This window comes from Cebus imitator, unplaced genomic scaffold (assembly GCF_001604975.1).
Source record: "Cebus imitator isolate Cc_AM_T3 unplaced genomic scaffold, Cebus_imitator-1.0 Scaffold178, whole genome shotgun sequence".
NCBI classification, from domain to species: Eukaryota; Metazoa; Chordata; class Mammalia; order Primates; family Cebidae; genus Cebus; species Cebus imitator.
The window spans coordinates 1,750,578-1,773,260 of record NW_016107493.1 but is presented as its reverse complement, the minus strand read 5'-3'; the positions used below and the strand labels follow the sequence as shown (position 1 = coordinate 1,773,260).

The 22,683-nt window shown below is 37.4% G+C and overlaps 1 protein-coding gene across 3 annotated transcripts in view; it reads left to right on the top strand.

The window, feature by feature from the left end:
* The window catches only part of SATB2 (SATB homeobox 2), a 189,313-nt gene that overhangs the window by 121,845 nt on the left and 44,785 nt on the right, over positions 1–22,683 (top strand). For all 3 annotated transcript variants that reach the window (XM_037744524.1, XM_017545183.2, XM_017545182.2), the window contains 2 exons: positions 12,748–12,960; positions 17,908–18,063. In XM_037744524.1, coding sequence (XP_037600452.1) covers positions 12,748–12,960; positions 17,908–18,063 — 369 coding nt within the window. The remainder of the gene's footprint in view (positions 1–12,747; positions 12,961–17,907; positions 18,064–22,683) is intronic.

The window sequence follows — 22,683 nt, the reverse complement described above, 5'->3', positions numbered from 1 at the left end:
GAAAAACTGTCCTTACTGGGTCTAAATGGTGAATTACGTGATTCTGTGAGTTTGAGAGTAGCTTTGCCCCTCGGCCCCATCCTTCTCCTGTGCTCCTGCAGTGATGCGGGTAGTGTCTATGGGAATAATAATTGCAGGAAGCAGTAGGACAAGTGCTCTGTCAGGTTTCCTTTTTTGTTGTTCCTCTCTTCATTCTTCCTTGCTTATATTTTGAATTCATTTTAGTGCTGACATACTTTGACTTACTAGGCCGATGTACATGAAATATGTTGCTTGACTCTTTAATTTGTTTACATCTTTGCCTTTTGACAGTGTGATTATGAATTTCAACTTTAAGCATTCTTTTGCCCTTTGTTACTTTGTGGACTTAAAAAAATTAACCAGGGGTTTATGCCAGGATGGAAAGGTTTATGACAGTATTTTAAAAGACTTAATATTACTGAGGGATGGTCATAGAATATCCACTGACCTATAATAAGCATGGTTTCATAAAATATGTACAGTGAATCTTCCTTAATAGATAAACTATTCTCTAATTTATTTAAAAATCCAATGACCTACATATTCGTATGTTCAAAAATCCCCCCTTTACTAACATTGTTTCTCCTCTGAGACCTCCTATCTGAGCAAATCTGTTAAATGAAGTAGAGGAAGCTTTGAGCCAAACTAGGCTAAATCCAGTGGAACGGATGCCCTGTCACATGTGAATGGGAGCATTAGAATGCCAGAAAAGGGAAATCAGGTGTGATCCTCATATCTTCTCTATACCACTGTCTCCTTACCTTGGTGGCAGAGTTCAGGAAACATCCTTATGCAAGCAGTTGGCAATAAGAAGTCTGTATCATTTGAAAATGAGACATTTGCCACACTCGTTATTTGTGTTATGTGGTTATTTTTTTCTCTCTCTCCAGCAGATCATGCCATAATTAAGAAAGTTTCAGGTTCATTTTGTGTCTCAGGTAGTTCTTCTGATCTGATTCTTGGAAACATATTTGCAAGTTGTAAGTACAGGTGTGTTTTGCAAAATGTGCTATTCTTTTGTGACAGCAAGTCTCTAATTTGGTATCTTGCTCCTTCAGTTCATTGAAAAAGTCACAGAGTTACACAGTTTGCAACCTTACATCAAAGGCCTTGCTTTGGAAAGCTGTGCACCCTGGTCTTATGTGATAGAGAACAGGATTTTAAAAATTATTTGAAACTCATAGAATTTGGTCGACCTGTCCTCATTTGACTAGTTTTAGTTTTTGTGAGACTTTGTAAAAAAAAATCTACAGTTTAGTCATTAAAGCCACATCATTTGAAGAAACTTAAGACAGAATCATAAATATAATTTATGAAGTCACTCAGGAACTGGAGAATGTTTTCAATGGATTGGATAATTAGGTTGAATAATGTATCAGGAACGCTGACAGTAAGGTCACCTGCTAAAATGTAAACTTTTCGTGTGAAATGACATGGCTTTTGCTTTTATGCTTTATTGACACAGTGTTTATAGTATATTCATGCCCCACATTATTAAGGTTAAAAATGACGGACTTTCTAAATATTATATTTTGAAGTGGCACAGTTAAGAAGAGATATGTAACAATAACATGAAAATCTTGGCAACCAAAATGTTGGTGAGTCTGAGCTTCGGTGTGTTACCAGTCAGTTTTTTTGGAGTAGAAACTTCTCTTTAAACTCCTTTGTTTGAGTTATATGTATTGTTAGCCAAAGATTGGCACAATATAATCATACATACCGTTTATGTTTCTAGAAAACTTGAGCTTTAAGGTATTCAGAATTCTCTGTCAGCCTGCCTCTGGTCTCAGTCGTCATTATTTCCCACTATCCAATAGAGATACAAGCGCCCAGCAAGTCACAGAGTAATAGAATACAATGTTAAGTCCAGGGGTCTTGACTCCATGGTCCAGTGAGCTGGTTATAAAATGACAAGGAAACCTGTGAAAAAAGGAAGTCCACCCACTGAAAGATGAGCTGTAAATATGAAATGCTGCAGATCAAGCATGAACCTGTTATTGAGTTTTGAAGTAAATAATATACCCTCTTTTGATTTCAGAACATTAAATTAATAAAGTGGGAAGAGATGGCCCTGCTTGCTTCATAAAATAAACAGTCTTTCATTTCAGGATCACTGGCTTGAATTCATAGATTTTCAGATTATAATAATATTAATATCTCCTAGGTTAGCAGTGTCTCAAAGTTATTAGATTGCTTGAGGGTAGCCCTGTAGGTAGCAGGTTCCCTTTAGTTCCCCTTGCACATACAAGACTATCTGTTGTTAATTGTCACCTTTTTTAGGCAGTTTTAGCCACAAAACCTGAATTGGTAGGTCAAAGGGCTCGTCTAAACAGACTTGGGGAGGTAGTGGCTTTGTTTGTGTTCTGGTTAAAGAGAAGGCTAATTTAGCAGCTGTCAAACATATGCAACTGTCCTCACACTTCTAAATCCACCTGAAATAGACTTGTATGTAAAAGAAGACATTTTTTTCTCCCTCCTTCACAAAACTCATGCAAGAGAATCAGAAGAAGCTAACATGATGGCATACTAGTCTGTCTTGTCCTTTCCTTTTTTTCAAGGCGGAGTCTCACTCTGTCACCCAGAGTGAGAGTTTAAAGGCTGGAGTTTAATGGTGTGATCTCGGCTCACTGCAACCTCTGCCTCCTACGTTCAAGCGATTCTCCCACCACAGCCTCCCAAGTAGCTGGGACTACAGGCATGCATTGCCATGCCTGGCTAATTTTTTGCACTTCAGTAGAGATGGGGTATCACCATGTTGCCCAGGCTGGTCTAGAATTCTGAGCTCAGGCTGTTGCCCACCTTGGCCTCCCAAAGTGCTGGGATTACAGGCGTGAGCCACCACACCCAGCCTATCTTTTCCTTTTATCCCCGACCAATGTGCAAAGTCCTTAAAAATTAGTTACTAGACTCATTATAGAAAATTTGGGCTTCTCTGTTTTTACTAAAGAAAACTCACTTTTGGTGAATTCTATAATCTTGTTTCACCATTGTCTAACAGGGAATGATTGACTCATTTCACAGAGGTCTCTGTCCTCAATGAAGACTGTCACCTCTCATGAGTATGTTTCAGTAGAAATTTGTACTTTTCTGTTTAAATGGGAGTCTTGCTTTGTCACCCAGCCTGGAATGTAGTGGCATGATCTTGGGTCACTGCAGCCTCCCCCTCCTGAGTTCAAGTGATCCTCCCACCTCAGCCTCCGGAGTAGCTGGGATTATAGGCGTGTGCCACCACGCCCGGCTAATTTTTTTTGTATTTTTAATAGAGATGGGGTTTTGCCATGTTGGCCAGGCTCACCTCAAACTCCTGACCTCAAGTGATCTGGCTGCCTTGGCCTCCCAAAGTGCTGGGATTATAGGCATGAGCCACCACATCTGACTGAAACTTGCACTTTTAATGCGGAAGTCCACTGTTGTATTATTTAACTAGTCTCCTGAAATTCTGAGTGATGTTATATTTACAATATAATTTTTATTAAAAAAAATTCAAGGAAACACTAGCTTTAAGTCCCATTATTTATATATATTTTCACCATTGCTCATTTAAACCAATTTAAAAAATATATACAAGGAGTTTTCCTTTCATGACCATTTATTAAAATGATGACCACTTGGCCTTGGGTTAATTGCACATTTGCTCAAATAAAGTGAAGTAAGTTTAAAGGCCAGAAATGCTGAAAGAAAAATATAATTGTTATCAATTTGAAGTTACTAGGTTGTTTCAATTTTATGTACAGTTCTATGCCTAAAAGTGTCAGTAGAGACTACAAAATTTACTTCCAAACTACTTTGACTGCAGTACCTATAAGAAATACTTTTTACATCATGAACTGGTACACACCCACAGATGTGCATGTGCCCACACGTCTGTATGTCTGTCTCTAGCTATATCTCATTTCCACCTCTCCGTATCTATAGATTTCTAAACCAAAGGCTTCATGAAAGAAAAAAATCCTTCATGGAACAATGCTGTTACCATGTGTGAAACACTCTGGTACTTTCTAAGATTTTTAATTCTAATTTATAATACAAAGTTATGATATGCTAAATTAATTTTATGATCCACTAATAGTTATGGCCCATGTTTGAACAGTGATACAGATTAAAGCTGATTTTAAAAGATGGTAAAATTACTTAGAGAAAGGAAGTTGTTTTACTTTTCTGAAGTATAAATTGAATATCTTAATTGAGTGTTATCTAGAATATTCATGTTGTCATTTTTGCTTCATATAATTTTTTACATTTTTCTTTCTACTCTTCTCTATGTAAAATAGTTTTAATTATTCCACTTCCTAAAAGTTATTATTTGTATTTTCTGCCTTCTCTATGAGAAGACATTTAGCAAAATATAGCTAGAGTGTCCTGAATATATATAAAGTTGTAGATGTAAAATAAAAATTGTACTGTGATGTATTTATGTATTCATCAAATATTTATTAAGTATTCAGAAACTATATTAGAAATCCTAATGATGGCTAACGTTGATTAAACTCTTAGTATTTACAACATACAGATACAAGCTCTCCAGGGGACCCCATAAGGGAAGCAGAATTATTTTAGTTTTGCAGGTGAGGAAACTGTGCCATAGGGAGACTAATTGATCCTTGTCCAATTAGAGCCCGATTTTGAACCCAGTGAGTCTGATTTCATAACTCACACTCAAAACTACTTTATTCTCAATAATTTCTGCCACCACAGGGTGGAAGATGAAGGACATAATCCCTCCTTCAAAGAGGTACAGAGGGTAAACAGACTTTCAAACCAGTAATCCTTTTGTGATATAATTAGGACTGTGACGTGTCCCATGTGCTATGTGAGAACAAATGCTTTTGACCCTGAAGGTGATTAAAACTAATCCAGAAATGTTTCAGCAGGAAAGAATAATATTTTATACCTGTTTCAGAAAGAGTCAAGTGTTAATAGACTGCTTTGCTTATATCTGAAGGCATCTGATGCATTTGAGATATAAATATTCAATAAATGTATTTTTTTTGTTTGTTTTGTTTTAGGAAAGTACTATTTTTGCCAATGTTTTGACAAAGTAGCCAAAGCTAGTAAATTTTTTGGGCAGGTTGCCAACAGTTGTTTTACAGAACACTCATGGAAACTAGGAATAAGAAGGGCCCAGAACTTTGTGAATGAAATAGTCGTAGTGCCAGGTACTTGAGGTGTGAGTAGAAACCATGTATGTGCCCAGAGCTGAAGAACACTACTAGTAAAACGTTTCCAAAGGGAACCTGTTCATATCTGTTTGCTTTCACATTTTGGTGGTAATGTGTTTTATAAATTTTGACTTGGATTGTGCGTTAGCCTCTTATTCCAGTACCTAAGACTTCCTAGAGATATCAAGGAGGAAGGGACAATCATTGCATAGATTAAGTAGGCAAAAACAAACAGACAAGCAAAAAACAGTAAAGTTGCCAGGAATGTGGTTTTGGCTAAGTTCCTCTATTGTATGTGCTCAAGTGTGGCTTGGTCAAAGGTATTCAGTTAAGGGAACACAGACTGTTCTGGCTTCAAGAATGCACTCTGTTATATCTACTCACTTTGTGTTACGTGCGTACTGTATTCTGACGTGTCTGTTGGCAAAAGTGAAGTTTTATTGTATCCACAAAAAAACAAATCTGCGAGTCAAGTGTTTTACTTAATAAATTTCAGACCTGGGGTACCTGAAATATTTGTTCTAAAGTGAAGTTTTCATGACCCTAAATTTCAGTTTCAATTATCTTGTTTTCAGCAGGCTGAATGAAAAGATCTTGAGTATAATGTGAGTCATGGTTTCAATATGTAGCCTGCCAGGGCCTGCTGCTAGCTGTTTAGCAAAGATAGGAGTCCCACTTCCAGAAATTTAAAAAATAATGCATTTGGTGCCTTCGTAGAACCATTCCTGTATATTACCAACAGGCCGCTAAGTGCAAAATATGCGGATTCTGCCACCAGGGAGTTTACTGTATCATGGGAGGAAGGTTTTATGGTAGCACAGTGCAAAAGATGTCTCATAAATGTGAGATAGAACTATTGCTGTTTTGGTTCAAAGGAGGGAGAAAGTATTTCCAACTGCAGTGTGTATACATATATACGTGTATACCTAGTCTTTTAGTGCTTTACAGAATATATCTCTATAGTAACAACATTTGTCTGCAAACATTACTTTTATATATGCATTTATATTTGCAGAATACATCAATTCCCTTTAGATGCTCAATTCTATCCACTCCATCCTACTAAAATGCCATGTGCATAGGCTGCCTTTCCTAATAAAGAAATATTGTAATAAAAGAGAGATTTTATTAAACTAATGCAATAACGACATTTTCTTTGAGGATTGAACACATCATTTTTAATAATAAAAATCAAATTGTCATTGTTGTGCCCTGTATACCTTTTATTCAAATCAGACTAAGTACTCTGGCTTCATGGCTAAGCAATACTCTGGGGCGTGGGGGATGGGAGAGTATTTTTAGCATTACACAAATGAATTTCAGCAGCCAGAATCATAGTGGGGCTGTAGATTATGAATACAGAACCCAGGGAAACCTCTTAATATTCGTGAACAGAGTGGGAAATGCCTCTCATGAGTATCTAGAAGGAAATGAGAGACTACAGGTTAGGAGAGAAACGATTTTGTCAGGTCAGCTTTCAGATGGTAGGATACCAATGCTTTCTACAGCCTTGCCGCTGATTTAACCCCTTTGGCCAACTCTGAATTGACCACTTAAATTTAAGAGTTCACTTTGTGTGATTAGACTAGGAGTTTGATATTACATAGTTTTCTTAAGAGGATACCAGTTTTGTGCTTCAGCTGCACATAGATATTGCAGAATTACGTGAAAATTAAGGCTAGCAAGCATACAAAAGTGGGTGAAACATGAGGAATAAGGGGACCTTATTTGGAAAGAACCTTCTTTTTATTTTTGACTTTTATTTTAATAGATTTTTTTTTTTTTAATGTGCTTTAGGTTCCAGGGTACATGTGCAGATCATGCAGGATTGTTGCATAGGTACATACATGGCAAGGTGGTTTGCTGCCTCCAACCCCTCATCACCTATATCTGGCATCAAGGGAAACGTGATAGGTTATCCAGGGGCAGGGTGGATGGTTGACCCATGTGAGTGCCAAGACTTCTGTAATTTTAATCTGTAAATGGCAGTATGTGATTTTTTTAACCTTACTGATTGGTTATGATACTATTCGTTTAAAGCAATATATAATTATGAACTAAAATATGTTTTCACTAGTAAATATTCTGAATCATATACCGTTAGAGAGATTTAACTTGATTTCTGAAGAGGATTATCATCCCAGAATTAATAATTAAAATATAAGGGGATAGGGCTTATTTTCTCTATCTAGTCCAGATGCTTCTAAAGAAGTGTTCAGCATATGATTTTACTTTTAGCATGGGAATCAGAAGTACATCTAAGCTGTCTTTGGGATTTACATAACATTTGAATGTCTATCTTTGTTCACATTGGAACCTAATACTTTTCTACTTTATGCTTTCTATGATAAATGAATGTTTTTTGGATTGAGATAGTTCAAAAGCTACATGTTTTAGCAAATAGATGAACATTGCAAATTACCTTTTCTAATTCTCATTTCACCTGCCACAAACAGAAACAAAATTTCCAGAAAGGAAAACAGTCTCTAGCTAGCTTTAGGCTTTTTCCAAAGGGAAGTACTAGGGTTTGGCTGGCCAGTTTCCTCAGTACACACCTGGTGTATATCACTTTAAAAAATAAATTATGCCTCATTAAATTACAATTAAATGGAATCGTGATCATTTGTTTTTCTGGAAGGAAGATGTTTTGCATATTGAAAACCTAATTTGTTGCAGGTGACAAAAAGGCTGAACAGATTATCTAATATCACTTCATTTTGGGTGGTAATGTTTGCTGGTTTGCTGGTTAACTACTCCAGTAGTTCAGAATCATATTAATATGGACTTACTGTTTTTGCTTCAAAATATCTTCTATCACTTTATCAGTTTTTGCACTTTATTTTACAGCTTTTAGGAAAACCGAGGTTTGTCTTGGTATTCCAGAGTAGGCATGTGCTTTCTCTTTCTTCAAATGTTTTGATACTGCCCAGTTTCACAGGCTGCCCAATTTTCATCGTAAGTCTATATCCATGTACTATCTATATTTAAAGTTCCAGCTAAGTTAAATCTTACCTCTTCCAAAATTTTTCCCCTGGATCCTGCAGTTGACAATACTTTCTCCCTCCTTTGAACCAAAGTGACACTAGTTCTGGCTTACATTGATGATGCATGGCATCTTTTACCTTGTGCCGCTATAATACATTCTCCTTCCCATTGTAGGGTAAACTCCTGGGAAGCAGAATCTGTCTCTTATTAAATCTCTTCATCCCTCTCAGAACTTTGTATTCAGTCATAAATAACAAATGAATTAATAGACTGATCTGTTATTTTTTGAGACTAGGTATATTGAATTTGGGTGTTCCCTAGAAAATCAATGGGAGATACTGGATTTAGAGGCTTCTGAGGTCATCCATGAGAGATATAGCCTGATCCTAGAGAATTACTTGTGGTCTGAGAGCCATGAAGAACAGATATCTGTTAAAATCTAGTCAGTAATGGCTTTAACTGTTGCTGTCAGGAGTGGCATGGACTCTCTATGGAGCTCAGGCTCAGCATGCCTAAAACCTAGCCCAGGTGTGGGTTCTGTTATTGCTCTCTTACAGGGTTAAAGGCTCATCAAAGATAATTTCTCACCTGTCCCAAACAAGATGTCAAAGGCTAGGGCAAAAACTTGGAAGTAAATTTTATAGAGCCATTCATGATAACATTTCCCCGACTTTTCTGAATATCAGCATGTATCGTACACACTAACAATTTGGGACAAACTATTTAAAATGTTAAGGAAATATGGAAATCAAAAGCCCATCGGCACAGAAGGTACAGACTCAGAATCTGTAAGGTCATTTAATTTGTTATAAAGAAATATTATTTTTAAATACTAGAAAAAATAAGGGCATCAATTTTTCATTAAAAAAAAATTTGCCCCATTCTTTGCTGTGTGTATAGATGTAGCAAGCAGGCTAAATTGTTAGCAAGCTAGATGACATTATAGTAAGTTATTGCTCATTTCGTACTTTGAATTATTTTGCTTTTAATGAATATTTTGCTGAACTCATGTATTCTTTGGTGGTCCTGGAAATCATATGAAGCCTGCAAAATGTTAATTAGGCTGTAGAAAAGGCCAATTCGAGGTTCTCTTTACCTGACTTCCTTCTTTTTCCAGTGACTTGTAACCCAAGAATTATTTTGGAGGGTATCTCTCTACCTTGTGCAGATGTTCCTTCTGCTCCTTTTAGTCAGCATGCTTCCTGGTCTTACATAATCTCAGCTCACACTGTGGAGGGAATTGTTTTAATGTGTCCCTGGAGAAAGCTTCTGTTGCCTATGATGAGGAAAATACTTAATGATCACTTTACTCAATACTTGCAATATATTTTAATATGATTACTGATATGAAAGTTTAATAAGCTATATCCTGGTTAATTTATTAATTTCCCTCCATTTGCACATTCTCAATATTCATGACCTTTCTATTCATAAAAGTACATCTTTTTTTCAGTGCCCAGGTGCTGTGCCACATTTTCTATATCCCAGGCTACATAATGGGAATGTCCAAGTGACACCTCCAGCTTGGCTGGTTGATAATTAAAATGCCAGATGACATAGTGGCAAGGGCTTTAGAAATATTTATGTGAGATAAATTATTAATTTATGTTCTATTCAAGACAGTTTCAATATGATAAACATTTACTTATCTTGATAATTAGATGGGATGATTTGTGGTATATGAAAGTTATGCTGTCTGTTTTCCTCTGATCTTTTTCTCCTCTGTTGATTTTCAGCTAATGAAATAGACTCACTTTCCATTTATGAGGCTGCAGAATTTGGAATACATTTTTAAACATCCCAGTCTAAATAGTTAAAAGCACATAAATAACCCAAATGAAAAACACTCAACAAAACAACTAGAACTCTTCTTTTGCCCACCAGTGAGCCACTTGTTATTGAAAATGTCTATGGTGAAAAGAATCTGCTTTGGGACCATAGCTACACAGAAGAGAGTTTTAGTAAATAATTTAGAACAGTGTTCTGATTCTCTGGGGGTAAGATATGGAGGTGACACTGGCTACCTTGTTGGTTTGAGGCTTTATCTTCAATTAAGCATGTGAAACAGAGGCAACAGTATATTCCACCAGACTTTAAAACTATAAATATTGTATTCACCTCAGAAATGGATAATCAGTCATTCTCAAGGATACTTCATCTTAATTTTTTTTGGAAATGGATTAATTTCCCTGCAAGTTTGTCCAGTATGTAAAAAATGTAGGAGAAGGAGCTATATAGTTTTAAAATGAAAAAAACAAGAAACAAATTGAAACACTCTGTGTTTTTTAATTTTTTTTTTATTAAGAATGAACAAACATAAATTTGAGTCATGGTCCATTAGAATAGTATTTTTGTTGTATTACTATTTTGTATCCAAAATCTTTGCTGTAATATACTCCACAACTTGTGAAAATAATTTCACAGGGGAAGAATAAGTTTATAAACTTTGCCTTTGAGATCTCTTGAGTATAATGATAATAACTAAAACAATTTATCTATGTTGACCCTAAAACTCCTTCAAGTTTTAGTCATTTGAAATTTATTGAAATCCCAAATTTATGTATGATCATGAAAGAGAGAAAGAGGAAGGAGGGAGAGAGAAGGAAAAAGACCAACTCATCCTTTATATGCAGAATTTATCATTAAACAAGACTCAGAAAATATCAATCTTAGTGGTTTTTACTGGTATTAAAAATTGAAATCCACTTTGCTCTTGCTTCTCCGCATATTCATTTGAAGATTTGTATCTTCAAAACAAATTCATTATGAATATTTCAGGTTGCTTAGTGCAAGCGGAAAGTAGGGTAACTTTAGGCAGAACTGACTTTTAATTTCAGAGTGAATACCTAGATTATATCACATTTTCTGGAAGATAAGTGTCTCACTCGTTTCTTCTAAAAGCATGACAGGAAATCTGGATGTTTTCAAGAATCATGTACCAGTCGGTTGTTTTTACATACACATCCTACCTTGTCTCCTTCTTTGGGCATGCATGCATATACACTCACTCACAGACACAGACACACACACACCACACACTGATCTCTAGCATTTATACCAGCTATTACTTAGAATTTCTCTAAATCAAAGTTACATGACACCCAAATTGTGAAACTGACAGATGACATAGTGCTTGAAATGTTCCTTGTAGTAAAATTGACTATGTGATGTTCTGAGTGGTGACTGCTTCCTTGGAGTGCTATGTGATGCACTGCCTATAAGTGGCATTTGCTTCACTATGTTATAATGCAATTGCTTTATTTTAAAACATTGCCTATCTTACCCTGAAGATTTTTGGACCACCAGAGATAGCATATTCTTCTTACATCCATTGCCTTTTCATATTTAAGCCACATATTAGAAATCTGATAGTGTTTCCTTTGCATTAATTTTCACCTGAGTGGAAACATCTTTGGCATCTGTTCTACTTGACTACAGTTAAAGAAGTGACTTTTCATGATTTGAGTTGCCCCATCTGTTCTAAGATATGGGATTAACATCTCAGCTCTTCCCAGGGGGATAATCCTAAACCCTGTCTTATACTGCCCTGAGAAGCAGTATTAGCTGGGAATATAAAGTGATGTCTCTGTGTGATAATCCAACAAGTGTGCAGAATGGAAATGAATCTGCACCTACCCCCAATACTACAGTGTCCCACCTTAGATCTCCAGCCCTTTTCTGGAGTCCATACTATTCTGTAGACTTGGCAACACTTTTCTTTTCTTTGTGAATTCTCTGTCATCAGAGCACATGAAAACACTACTTCCCTATGTAAAGCTTTTCTTTTGGGTGAGTCACACATTCAGAAAGTGTCTGGGCCTATCATAGCATTCCATGTTGTTATGCTGTGCTCAGCCCTTCACCAGAGGTGCCTTCATTTTCATAGCTTTGCTGGTGAGATTAGGGCTTCCCCGATGAAGATATCTCATAAAAGCTTTGGGTGCCCTCCATATATATGTAAGGATAACTATTGTGTGTGTACATTGGGAAATTATCAGAGGATTAATGCAATTTAGCCATTTGCTTTGTGTCTTTTTTTCTTTTTCCTTTTTTTTTTTTTTTTTGCCATAAGAAATATCTATATTGAAAACAGTGGCCGGTCATAGAGAAATTCAGCCAATTTTTTTTTAAATTGATGTAAATCTCCCATGCTGTTTAAATGTCGAAACTAAATTTACCAAACTTGGCAGATTTGTAAAGCTAAGCAGGACTGCCAAGTGTTCCCAGTTTCAAGCAGAGAGAGTTCTAACAGTTCCTGAAATACTTGTAGGAGGCACCTGGTGGTAATTGCGGTTTCACAATTCTTCCCAAGTGCCTACCTTGCTAGCTGGCATGTCTGTACACCGATGATTATTACAGTGATGATAAAGTGTCAGAATAGAACAGTCCTAAAATAATGCATATCCCCCAGAAAGCAAGCACATTCCCTTCATACCAGAGAACCCTACGGAATTAGCGTGAGGTTTTTGACATCACAGCCAGCTGGTTAAACCAAACAAAGGAAGAGAGGGGCAGAAGACAGAAACACACACACATATACCTGCAAATGTGACTTGGTCTGTTTTTCCCCCCATCTAATCAGGGATTGTTGTCTGAGATTCTGCGTAAGGAAGAAGACCCTCGGACAGCCTCTCAGTCTCTTCTAGTAAACCTGAGGGCCATGCAGAATTTCCTAAATCTGCCAGAAGTGGAGCGAGATCGCATCTACCAGGACGAGAGGGAGCGGAGCATGAATCCCAATGTGAGCATGGTCTCCTCGGCCTCCAGCAGTCCCAGCTCCTCCAGAACCCCTCAGGTGAGAAACTTGCTCTCCGGATTTTTCACTCTTTGACTTGGAAACATCTTGCCTTCACTACTTGCTGTGTTTTCCCTCGAACACTAAGAGACATAATTCAAGGATTTCTCTTCTCTTCTCTTCTCTTCTCTTCTCTTCTCTTCTCTTCTCTTCTCTTCTCTTCTCTTCTCTTCTCTTCTCTTCTCTTCTCTTCTTTTCTCTTTCTCCTCTCCTCTCCTCTCCTCTTTCTCTCTTCTCTCTTCTCTCTTCTCTCTTCTCTCTTCTCTCTTCTCTTCTCTCCTTTCTTTTTTCTGAGAAGTAGTCTTATTCTGTTACACAGGCTGGAGTGCAGTGGTGCGATCTCAGCTCACTGCAACCTCCGCTTCCCGGGTTCAAGCAATTCTTCTGCCTCAGCCTCCCAAGTAGCTGGAATTACAGGGGTCCACCACCACACCCAGCTAATTTTTTTTATTTTAGTATAGACAGGGTTTTACCATGTTGTCCAGGCTGTTTTTGAACCCCTGACCTCAGGTGATCTGTCCACTTCAGCCTCCCAAAGTGTTGGGGTTACAAGCATGAGCCACCACACCAGGCGAATTCAAGGATTTTTTAATCCGCTGAACATGTTGATCAAAAGATATGAACCTCTGACCATAGATGATCTCATACTATATTTCTATCCCTTTAGGAAGTCCCATTTTTCCATACATGGTAGGTGAGGGGTGGGTAGGCAGAAGTGGGCACAGGGGCAGGCTCTAGAATGTTTATATATAGTTGCTCAGTTGCTGAAAAAGGAGTTAGACATTTGTGTTGAAGCTGAGTTTGCATAGCAAGCAGGTTGCTTTCCCTTAAATGGTATGTTTATTTGGTTTGGCTGGATGGGCTGAAGGGTGGCTGGGGGCAGGGGGCAGAGGGCAGAGGGTAGTTTAAGCTCTGTTTTATGTAGTCTGAAAAAGACAAAATGGAGGAAGCATGTAGTGGAAGCATGCATATGCAGTAGCTAGGTAAGAATGACTGAAATGTCACTTGATGATCCTCTAGAAAATGATGGTGGAAAGGTAGGCCTTAATTATTTTCCTTCCTAGAATGATCTCCCTACAGGATTTGGTGATTTCCATTCTTCTTCTTCACATACTTGAAAAGTATTCTTTTCTTAGACCTCATGCAAGTGTATACATCTAGTAATGTGTGCCGCAAAGCTCCTAACTCAAGGGTCAAGTTCTCAGCAGTCAGGGATCATTTCCAGTTCACATCCAAGCCCCCTCATTTCTGGCCTGTGCCCTATTTCCCCTAAACTTTTACTACTTGATAGACTTACGATAAAGCCAGCCCATTCACTGTTGCTAGGATGGTTACAGGTTCTGAGCGGTAATTCTTAAAACCAATGTTTAATAGGTATACATTTTTTTCTTTTTAAGAAGGAGTCTTGCTCTGTTGCCCAGGCTGGAGTGCAGTGGTGCTATCGTGGCTCACTGCAACTTCTGCCTCTCGGGTTCAAGTGATTCTCCTGCCTCAGCCTCCTGAGTAGCTGGGATTACAGGCACATGCCACCACACCAGGCTAATTTTTGCATTTTTAATAAAGATGGGGTTTCAGTATGTTGGCCATGCTGGTCGCGAACTCCTGACCTCAAGTAATCCACTCACCTTGGCCTTACAAAGTGCTGGGATTACAGGTGTGAACCACTGTGCCTGGCCTAATGGATATACATTTATATAAATCTGAAAAATGAGTGGTTCAAAAACCAAAGGTTATTTTGATTAGATATTATAGCTTTGGTTTTGTGAGTGTTTTCTGATAAATTCTAAGGAACTGATTAAACATAGAAGCAGAATTGTATTCTAGTAGAAGTATTTGAGCTTTTTCAAGTATATCCATTTTTTCACACATTTTAACTCTTTATATTTTTGTACTCTGCAATAAACTTTTAATTGAAGATTACTTTCTATCATGCACTGCCAAATTGTGTCACTTACACTTCAGTCTTTAGTGAATTATGAGGTTTAGTTACTGTTTAAAACAAAAATAAGTCTCTTGGCTGCTTACTTTGGATGAGTGTAACCAAGCATTTTTATTTATTTAAAAAAAATCTGGGGAATACATATTGAGTTAGTAAGTTGGGCAAGTTGTTAATGTACACTAATATTTACTTCTGCTAAATTCATCAATATTTTTACCACTTTCGAAGCCTGTTAAACCATTATAGAAGAGTCCAACCGTACTTTATGGCCACTTGTCAAGGCGGCTCTTCTTAGAAAGTTACTTCTGCTTGTTAGAAAATAACACAGGTCTATGTGTTTGTTTTCAGCTCTTTTGTACTATTTTCCTAACAAGATTATATATCGTAGGCACATTTTCAAAGACCTGATAGCTTTCAGTGCCAGACCGACTTATAAGACCACACAGTTAGGGTCAGTATTTTGCTTACTTTGAGCAGAATCCCATCTAGAAAATTCATAGTTAAAGGTGCCCTTTAGGGATATGTATAGCAGGGAAATTGCTTATTTAATTTTACAGTTTTGAGATTTTTGAAAATAAATATTTCAACATGTTTTTGAGAATGCAATCATGGCATTGCATTTGTACATTCTCTAGAATTGTCTTCTTTTTCTCTCGGGTAAAGATTGAGAAAGGAGAATTTATTAAAGTTTTTAAAAATATTTTGTGATTACTGACTTAAAATTTTTTACAGACATATCTCAACAGTAAAGATCATAGTACAGTACAGATTTCATTGTGAGAACAAGTATTAGAGGAGTACTTACTGACTCAGCCTTTTAGTTGGAGTCAGCAATTTAGTGTACACAGGCAGCTTTACATTGATACAGGGAGATTATTTTCCAGACCCCATCTGTACTTTGTTAGTAGCTGAAAACAAATTGAAGAAATTTGAAGTTACACCTCCAGCCTCTTTTTATTTCTTCAGTTGGCCAGCATTCTTTGGTGTACTTAATAATAACAAAACAATACTAAGATTAGAATGATCATTTGTTAAAATGCTTACTGTGTATTAGGTATTGTGAACGTTTTGCATGAATTCAATTGTCACTATTTTGTGGTATTGTGCCCATTTTACAGATGAGGGAACTGAGGTTTAGATGGATTCAGTAACTTGTGTAACGTCACATGGCTGAGTGGAAAAGGTAGGATTTGAACTGTAGTTTCTCTGATTCCAAAAGCTGGGCTCTCAACCATATTTTGTAGTTCCTTGAGGGGTTTCATCTTAGCCCTCATGGTTCTAGAGAAGATTTGACCTGTCAGGCAGGATGAGATCCTCAGTGAAGCAAATTATGAAAACTGAACTGAGAAAGACAGACATGTTATGCTAAAGCTTCTGTTAACAGGGAAAGCCCTGTGGGTTAACTAGAAATTTTGAGCAGAAAAAAAGAGTTTCTTTTAAAAAATTACAGATAATTGAATTTTAATGGGAAAGTCCCAGCCTAGCAAGGGAATTCTTGTAGCAGCACCTGGCATACATTGGAGGTTTTAGAGGCAGTATGTCGTCCAGTGTCCTGAGCCCATGCTTTCAAGCCTGCAAGACTGTGTTAGATCATGGTTCCTTCATGGGCTGCTGGGCGTCCTAGATTAAGATCTTCTTTTATTTCAGTTTCTTCCTCTGTAAAATGAAAATAATGATGTCTATTTCATTGGAATCTTAAATGAATTAAATGTGATAGCAAAAGTTAAATACTTTCTGGAGTACCTGGCCCTTAAAAGCGCACCATACGTTATACTGATTCTTGCTTTGCGATAATTAGAAAATATTATGAGAGAAGGAGGTAAAAGGAAAATGGCAGAAGTCACTGAGCACTCTTAGGAAGCAAAGCCTTTATGGAAATGTAGGTCCTTAAGTTCTGCCTCCAGACGCCATTGATCACAGGGTCCAAACTGCCTGTTACACCTTTCTCTGGACCTTCCTCCTGCTGGATCCAGTAGAGAATAGCTCAGGGCATCTGCACAGGGAAACTTGTGATTTGGGAATAACTCTGTTGGTCTGGGATTCTAGGGTGAATGAGGACAAAGAAAAAAAACCCAGGTTTGGCCACTTCAGCTGGTAGTGCACAAGGATCAATGAGGTCTTTTCCTAAAGTCTTGCTGCAGTGGTTCTAAGAAGATGTCTCAGCCCTCTCTTGTTAGACACCAGCAAAGCGTTCCAGGGCTCACACCAAGTAAATGTTGTCACCATCTTTTGGATTAAGTAGACTTAAACATTTTAGGATTATCCTAACCCCAAGAAGTACAGACACTTTCTATATTGCCCTTCATTTGTCTCTGAAGCTGATGGGAAATCATTCAATTAAAATGAGCACGGCAGAATACATAAAACCACAATATGAGTTTAAGAAAATGAAAACGGCACATCAAAGGCATTCTGAAGCCTAGTTTTATGAAATGAAATTTTGTTTCATTTCCACTGATTTCCTAGGTGAAATTAGGTGACTGTCTGTGTAGCATAATGAAGATAATGATGGGAAACCATACATACTCGAATGACATACATAAAGCTTTAATAAAGAATGAGAGAGACTCCGGAGTGCATTAAATTGAGTAATAATGTATTATTTAGAGACCTCTACCCATTTACTCATTTCTTCTGGAAGAATTGGCTCTTCTTCCAAGGTTTGCCATTTTTAGAAAGAAAAAGGTAGCTGCGTGTGTGTTCTGCATGTTTGTTTTGTAGCTAGATGATTGCTTATAGTTTGGTGTCTAGGAGAGTCATCCTACCTGTGAACCATCATTTGGGCTACTGTGAGAAAATAGGGTTGACAGGATTCTGCATGTCCTATAGGAATGCACTGCAATTATTTCCAATCACAATTAACCTGATTAGAATAATGGACAGGAAGTGTCCCTCTGTAGCTAATGCAGTTTGGCATCAGCTGACTGAAATCCTTTGATAATTTCTGCACAGATGGCTGGGCTGAATGCAACACTTTTTAAATTATTATTTTCATGGTCTCTTGGTAGGCCAAAACCTCGACACCGACAACAGACCTCCCTATTAAGGTGGACGGCGCCAACGTCAACATCACAGCTGCCATTTATGACGAGATCCAACAGGAGATGAAAAGGGCCAAGGTGTCTCAAGCCCTGTTTGCCAAAGTGGCTGCAAATAAAAGTCAGGTGAGTGGTTTTTAAAAGAGCAAAATTGAGGGCTGGAATTAGACCCTTCTCCTCCTCCCACCAATAAAAATACATCTGTTCCCATAATAATAATAACAATAATAATCCCCAAGGAACTTGTCATGTTCTGCCTTTTGCTCTCCAGTTTGCTTTTATTCCCGTTGGAGTTCAAAATAGAGATGAGGCCAAAATCCCAACTTTTTTCTTTTAAAGATTAAAAAAAATATAGCCTAGAATAATTTCTCTCCTTATTCTAAACACTGCAGTGTACCCTTTTTTCTCTCCTTTTCTATATATATATATATATATATATATATATATATTTGATACATATATCAATATATTAAACATATAAAAATATGTATTTGAACAAAACTTACAATGTATATGACAGCACCTTTCTGAGACCAAGTTTTAGCCAAGTCTCATCACCTCTCCTGTTCCCAGCAGGGGAATGGCTGACTCTTATAATAACCACTTTTCCCCAGCCCCAGAGACACCTTTTCATGTCAGGTGTTTCTTTTATGTACAGAATACAGTTGTTTTTCCAGGAGAAAACACACATGGGGGAGTGCAGAGTAAGTGCTAAAATCTTTTAACAGAAAAACATAGAAGCTTATCCAGTAAAATTTTTCAGAGTGCTGGGTTTGTGGAGAATGTAATGCTCTGGGGAAAAGAGCAGACAGATGCTTAGGTTTTTTATTTCTGAAAGCAGCAACAGTTGATGGGATCTACTATCTGCTTCAGCTCTTGATTTAAAGGTACTATCTGCCCAAACCTAGAATCCTAGGTTAGTTTGAGGTACATGCTTATTTATTTATACCTAGGGTGAACACCTAATGCAGAGTGGAGGAAGCAAAAGTTAATGGAAGCATGATTTTGAGAGTCCTTTGATTCTGAGCTTGATTTCCTCTGTGTCCTTATATGACAAATGTTCTCATCCCTACATATGTAAATAGTAAAATGGTTGATCATCTCCCTAAAAAATCTGTTGTGTGCTATAAAGAAAGGAAGTGACTATTGTATTTCTATTAAGCAAGAAGGTTTTCAATAAAAATTAAGTTTTTAAAACTGAAAAAAATTCAAACTATAGTTAAATGTTATACTTGGATTAATTATAGAGTACAAGGTTAGCCTTTTTTACCTGCAGTTTTAACCTGATGTAGGTTATTTTCAGATGTTGATAAAAGGTTAGGAGTAGAACGTCAAGGAACTTGGAAAGGGATTAGAATGTTTGTTTCCCTTTTCAATTTCAGTGTGGTAATTTTTCCAGATTACTCTGACTTTCTCTCATCAATGAAATCAGTGAAATACAGTTTGCTAAGACATGATGTCCAACCATAGTATGAAGTACATGAAAAGAAAATACCATAGAGCCTCTTAAACTGTTAAATGCATAAAATCCCATGTACCACATGGCAAAATATAATGAGAGTTGGAGCTGTTAAATGAATAAAGCTGTTAAATGCATAATGCCACTTGGCAAAACTACTGTGCATTTAATGGTTTTCCACTGTGTAATAAAGGACATATGTGGTAAATGTGCAGTGAGGATAAAAACTGCACAATTGATTTTGCAAACCTGCCCCTTAGTTGTGACTTGATGTAAATATCAAAGTTTCACACAGTCCTTCTTTTATAAGCAGCTTTTGAGAAAAACTGAAGACCACAGTCTGAGAACTTGATTCAAAATGCCTATAATCTTCCTGTTGACTAGCACTATGGCTTTTGGAAATAGTGATGCCTCCAGCCTCCCAAACTAATTCAGGTAGCTGATTGAAAGCTGTTTTTGCCAACTGGCAGAAGCTTAGCTCTCCAAATTTTTTATGTCTCCTGAAGAAATCAGTAGCCCTGATTTCATAGAATATGGAGGAGAACATAGTTCTGCAAATTAATATGCTGAAGGTAAGGTTGAGCTTAAGTGAGGATAAGAGGCTTTGAGGTTGTTCTTTTTTCACTGAAACAATGATCTCATTTTCATTTATGAGTAGGGAACCTTATTGTAAATAGCTGACTAGATAGGCAATTCAGGCATTGTGTTTTTTTATAAAAATGATGCTGCCAAACAAAATGAATTTAACAGGTAGTTTCAAAGGCAATTTAACAAATGATATTCACTCCATTTTATAAGTATCAGTATTCACTTGATAAAAGTGAAATCAATTGCATGACTTGATACATTGCACATATATTTGGTGCCTATCCATAAGGTGTATGTATATACATGTCTATATATATATGTCTATACATATGCACACATGCATAGATACATCTTATGGATATATATATCTTAGTCATATATATACACCTTATGAATTTATATAAATATCTTAGTCATAGATGACTAATCATAAGGCTTAACCTCTCCAAGCTGCAATGGGGAGTGGCCACACCCACTCCATTGTATTGTAAGGACAAAGAAGAACAAAGGTTTTTCTCTTGCATTTTCTTCCCTCCTCCTTTTATTTTTCTTTGGAGGGATCTTAAGTTCTTGCAGTGACTGAAGAGGCAGATGCACAACAAGGGCTTTCCCTTCTCCTGAAGGTGAAATTAGGGAAACTATTAATTAGGTACTCTTGTGAACTGGAGTTGCCTTGAATCCCTGAAGGCCCAGTTCAAATATGCATAGCAACCTTCTCCTTCCATCTGAAATTTCTTTTAAAATAGAAATGATCCCTCCATTAAGCCTTACTCACTCCTTGACGTTAATTGCTATAATCAGCTGTTAAGAATAATATCTAACACTGTCCTTTGTGTTAGAGAAGCCTTGAATCAGGAAAAAGAAGAGGGAGGAAAGTTTTAGAGAGAGTAGGCATGGTGGGCCAAGAGGGTCCTTGAGGGCTGTAAGTGTTTAGGGTCAAGACACAATGCAAGGAAAGGGGTTCAGAAAAGGAGTTGAAAAGGTGGCAAACTAGTTCATTGTGAAAATCCATTACTGGGAAGTGTGTGTATATGTTTCCCTAGTGCATGGGTGACATGAGAATGCATTTGTAGGGTCCCAGACCACTTCCTGCAGCTCAGCTTTAGTCTCTTGGTGATGGCCAGGCCACTCCATCGTCCACTTCCAATTAGATATCTTCTCTCAGGCCATTGCCCCTTTCTTCATGGGAAAGAAGTCAAAGAAGAGTAAGACCAGAGGTAAAGACATGTTTATGCACATTTTACCTTGCACTTTTCTTTCATTTTCTATTTAGGACCAATTTAGTGATTTAAAGTAATTTTCTGTGTGTGAATTCTAAGGATTACCTTTCTTTTCTGTCTGCAGAATACTCAGATCATGGAATGGAATGACAGTGATAGTTCTCTGTGAATTAGGAATTAGGGGTTCTTAGTAGAAGCCATATGTAAAGGCACATGGAGTGTTTTCTGTATAACTCCAGTCTGACCCTCACATACAAAGGGCCACCAGGGAGCGACCACCCCACATTCAGTCTGAGTGGCCACAGGAACGCTTTGTTCCTCAAAAGCTTCTGCTAATCTTCCTGTCCTTCTGCAGATTCTTTAGGGCCACTTTCCCCCTTTCTTCCCAATTTTACCTGATCACCTGTGATCTGGGAAGTAGAAATCTAGACATGAGGAAACATCGTAACTTGCGGGCACATCTCCAGGGATGGTCGTGTACTTTGACAGCATCATCAGCCACATTTCTCTCCCTTGACATCAGTTACCCCATTTCCCAGAAACTGTTTTTTTTTTCCATCACATATCCTGCTGTCTTCTCTCTTTTATAGGCTACAGTAGGTTAATGTATAGAATGCTAAGGATCATCTGAAGTTTTCTTTTGTTTTTCTTTTTTAAGAAGCGAGTGAATCTTTATTATTATTATCTGTATATCCAAAGACCCAACACTACATAATGTGATTGTTTTTTCCTACTAGGTTCAGGTAAAAATAGAGTAGGGAGAGAAATGGAAAGGGGTTCATTTCTAATCCTTATTTCCCCTTTCCTCCATTAAAAAGATAAAAACAAACTTCAGAAGGGCTGTAGACTTGTTTTTTGTATCAGGAAGGTGGAGACAAACTGACATGCCCTGTTCTGTTCTATACAGACAAGGGGAAAGAGACAGCCTGGTTGTAAACCCCAGATGGCGATAATGAAAGGGCCAGCCCCAGAGGCTGGTGGGATAAAAGAAAAAGGGTGATCTTGGAATGAACAGGGACCAAGGGAGTCTCGGGTGAGATGATATTAGTAAGATGTCCTCGTCTTTATGAAGGTTTAAAGACCTCTGCCAATCCTCCATGCTATGTATGAAGACCACTAGCTGCAGGAGCTGCCACTAAAATCAGGGATGAGAGAGTTCTTCCTCCTACTGTACACTTTAGAATGGCAGGCATAATTGTGATCCTATTGTAGCTAGAAGAGATGGATTTCTGGCTTTTAATACACAATTCTAAAATCATTTTCCCCATAGAAAGTATGACCTACATGGTGATTGGGTTTCAGTATGTTCTGTGCTTCATGTACATTAGGATTAAGTGGATTTTGTGTACTGACCTTTATGCCTTATCACTGTGTTTCTACCAAAAAAAAAAAAAAAAAAAAAAAAAAAAAAAAAAAGATGTGTTTCAAGTTCTCAACTACTTAACAAATTGTATTCCTAAGTGAGAGTGTACTTATGTT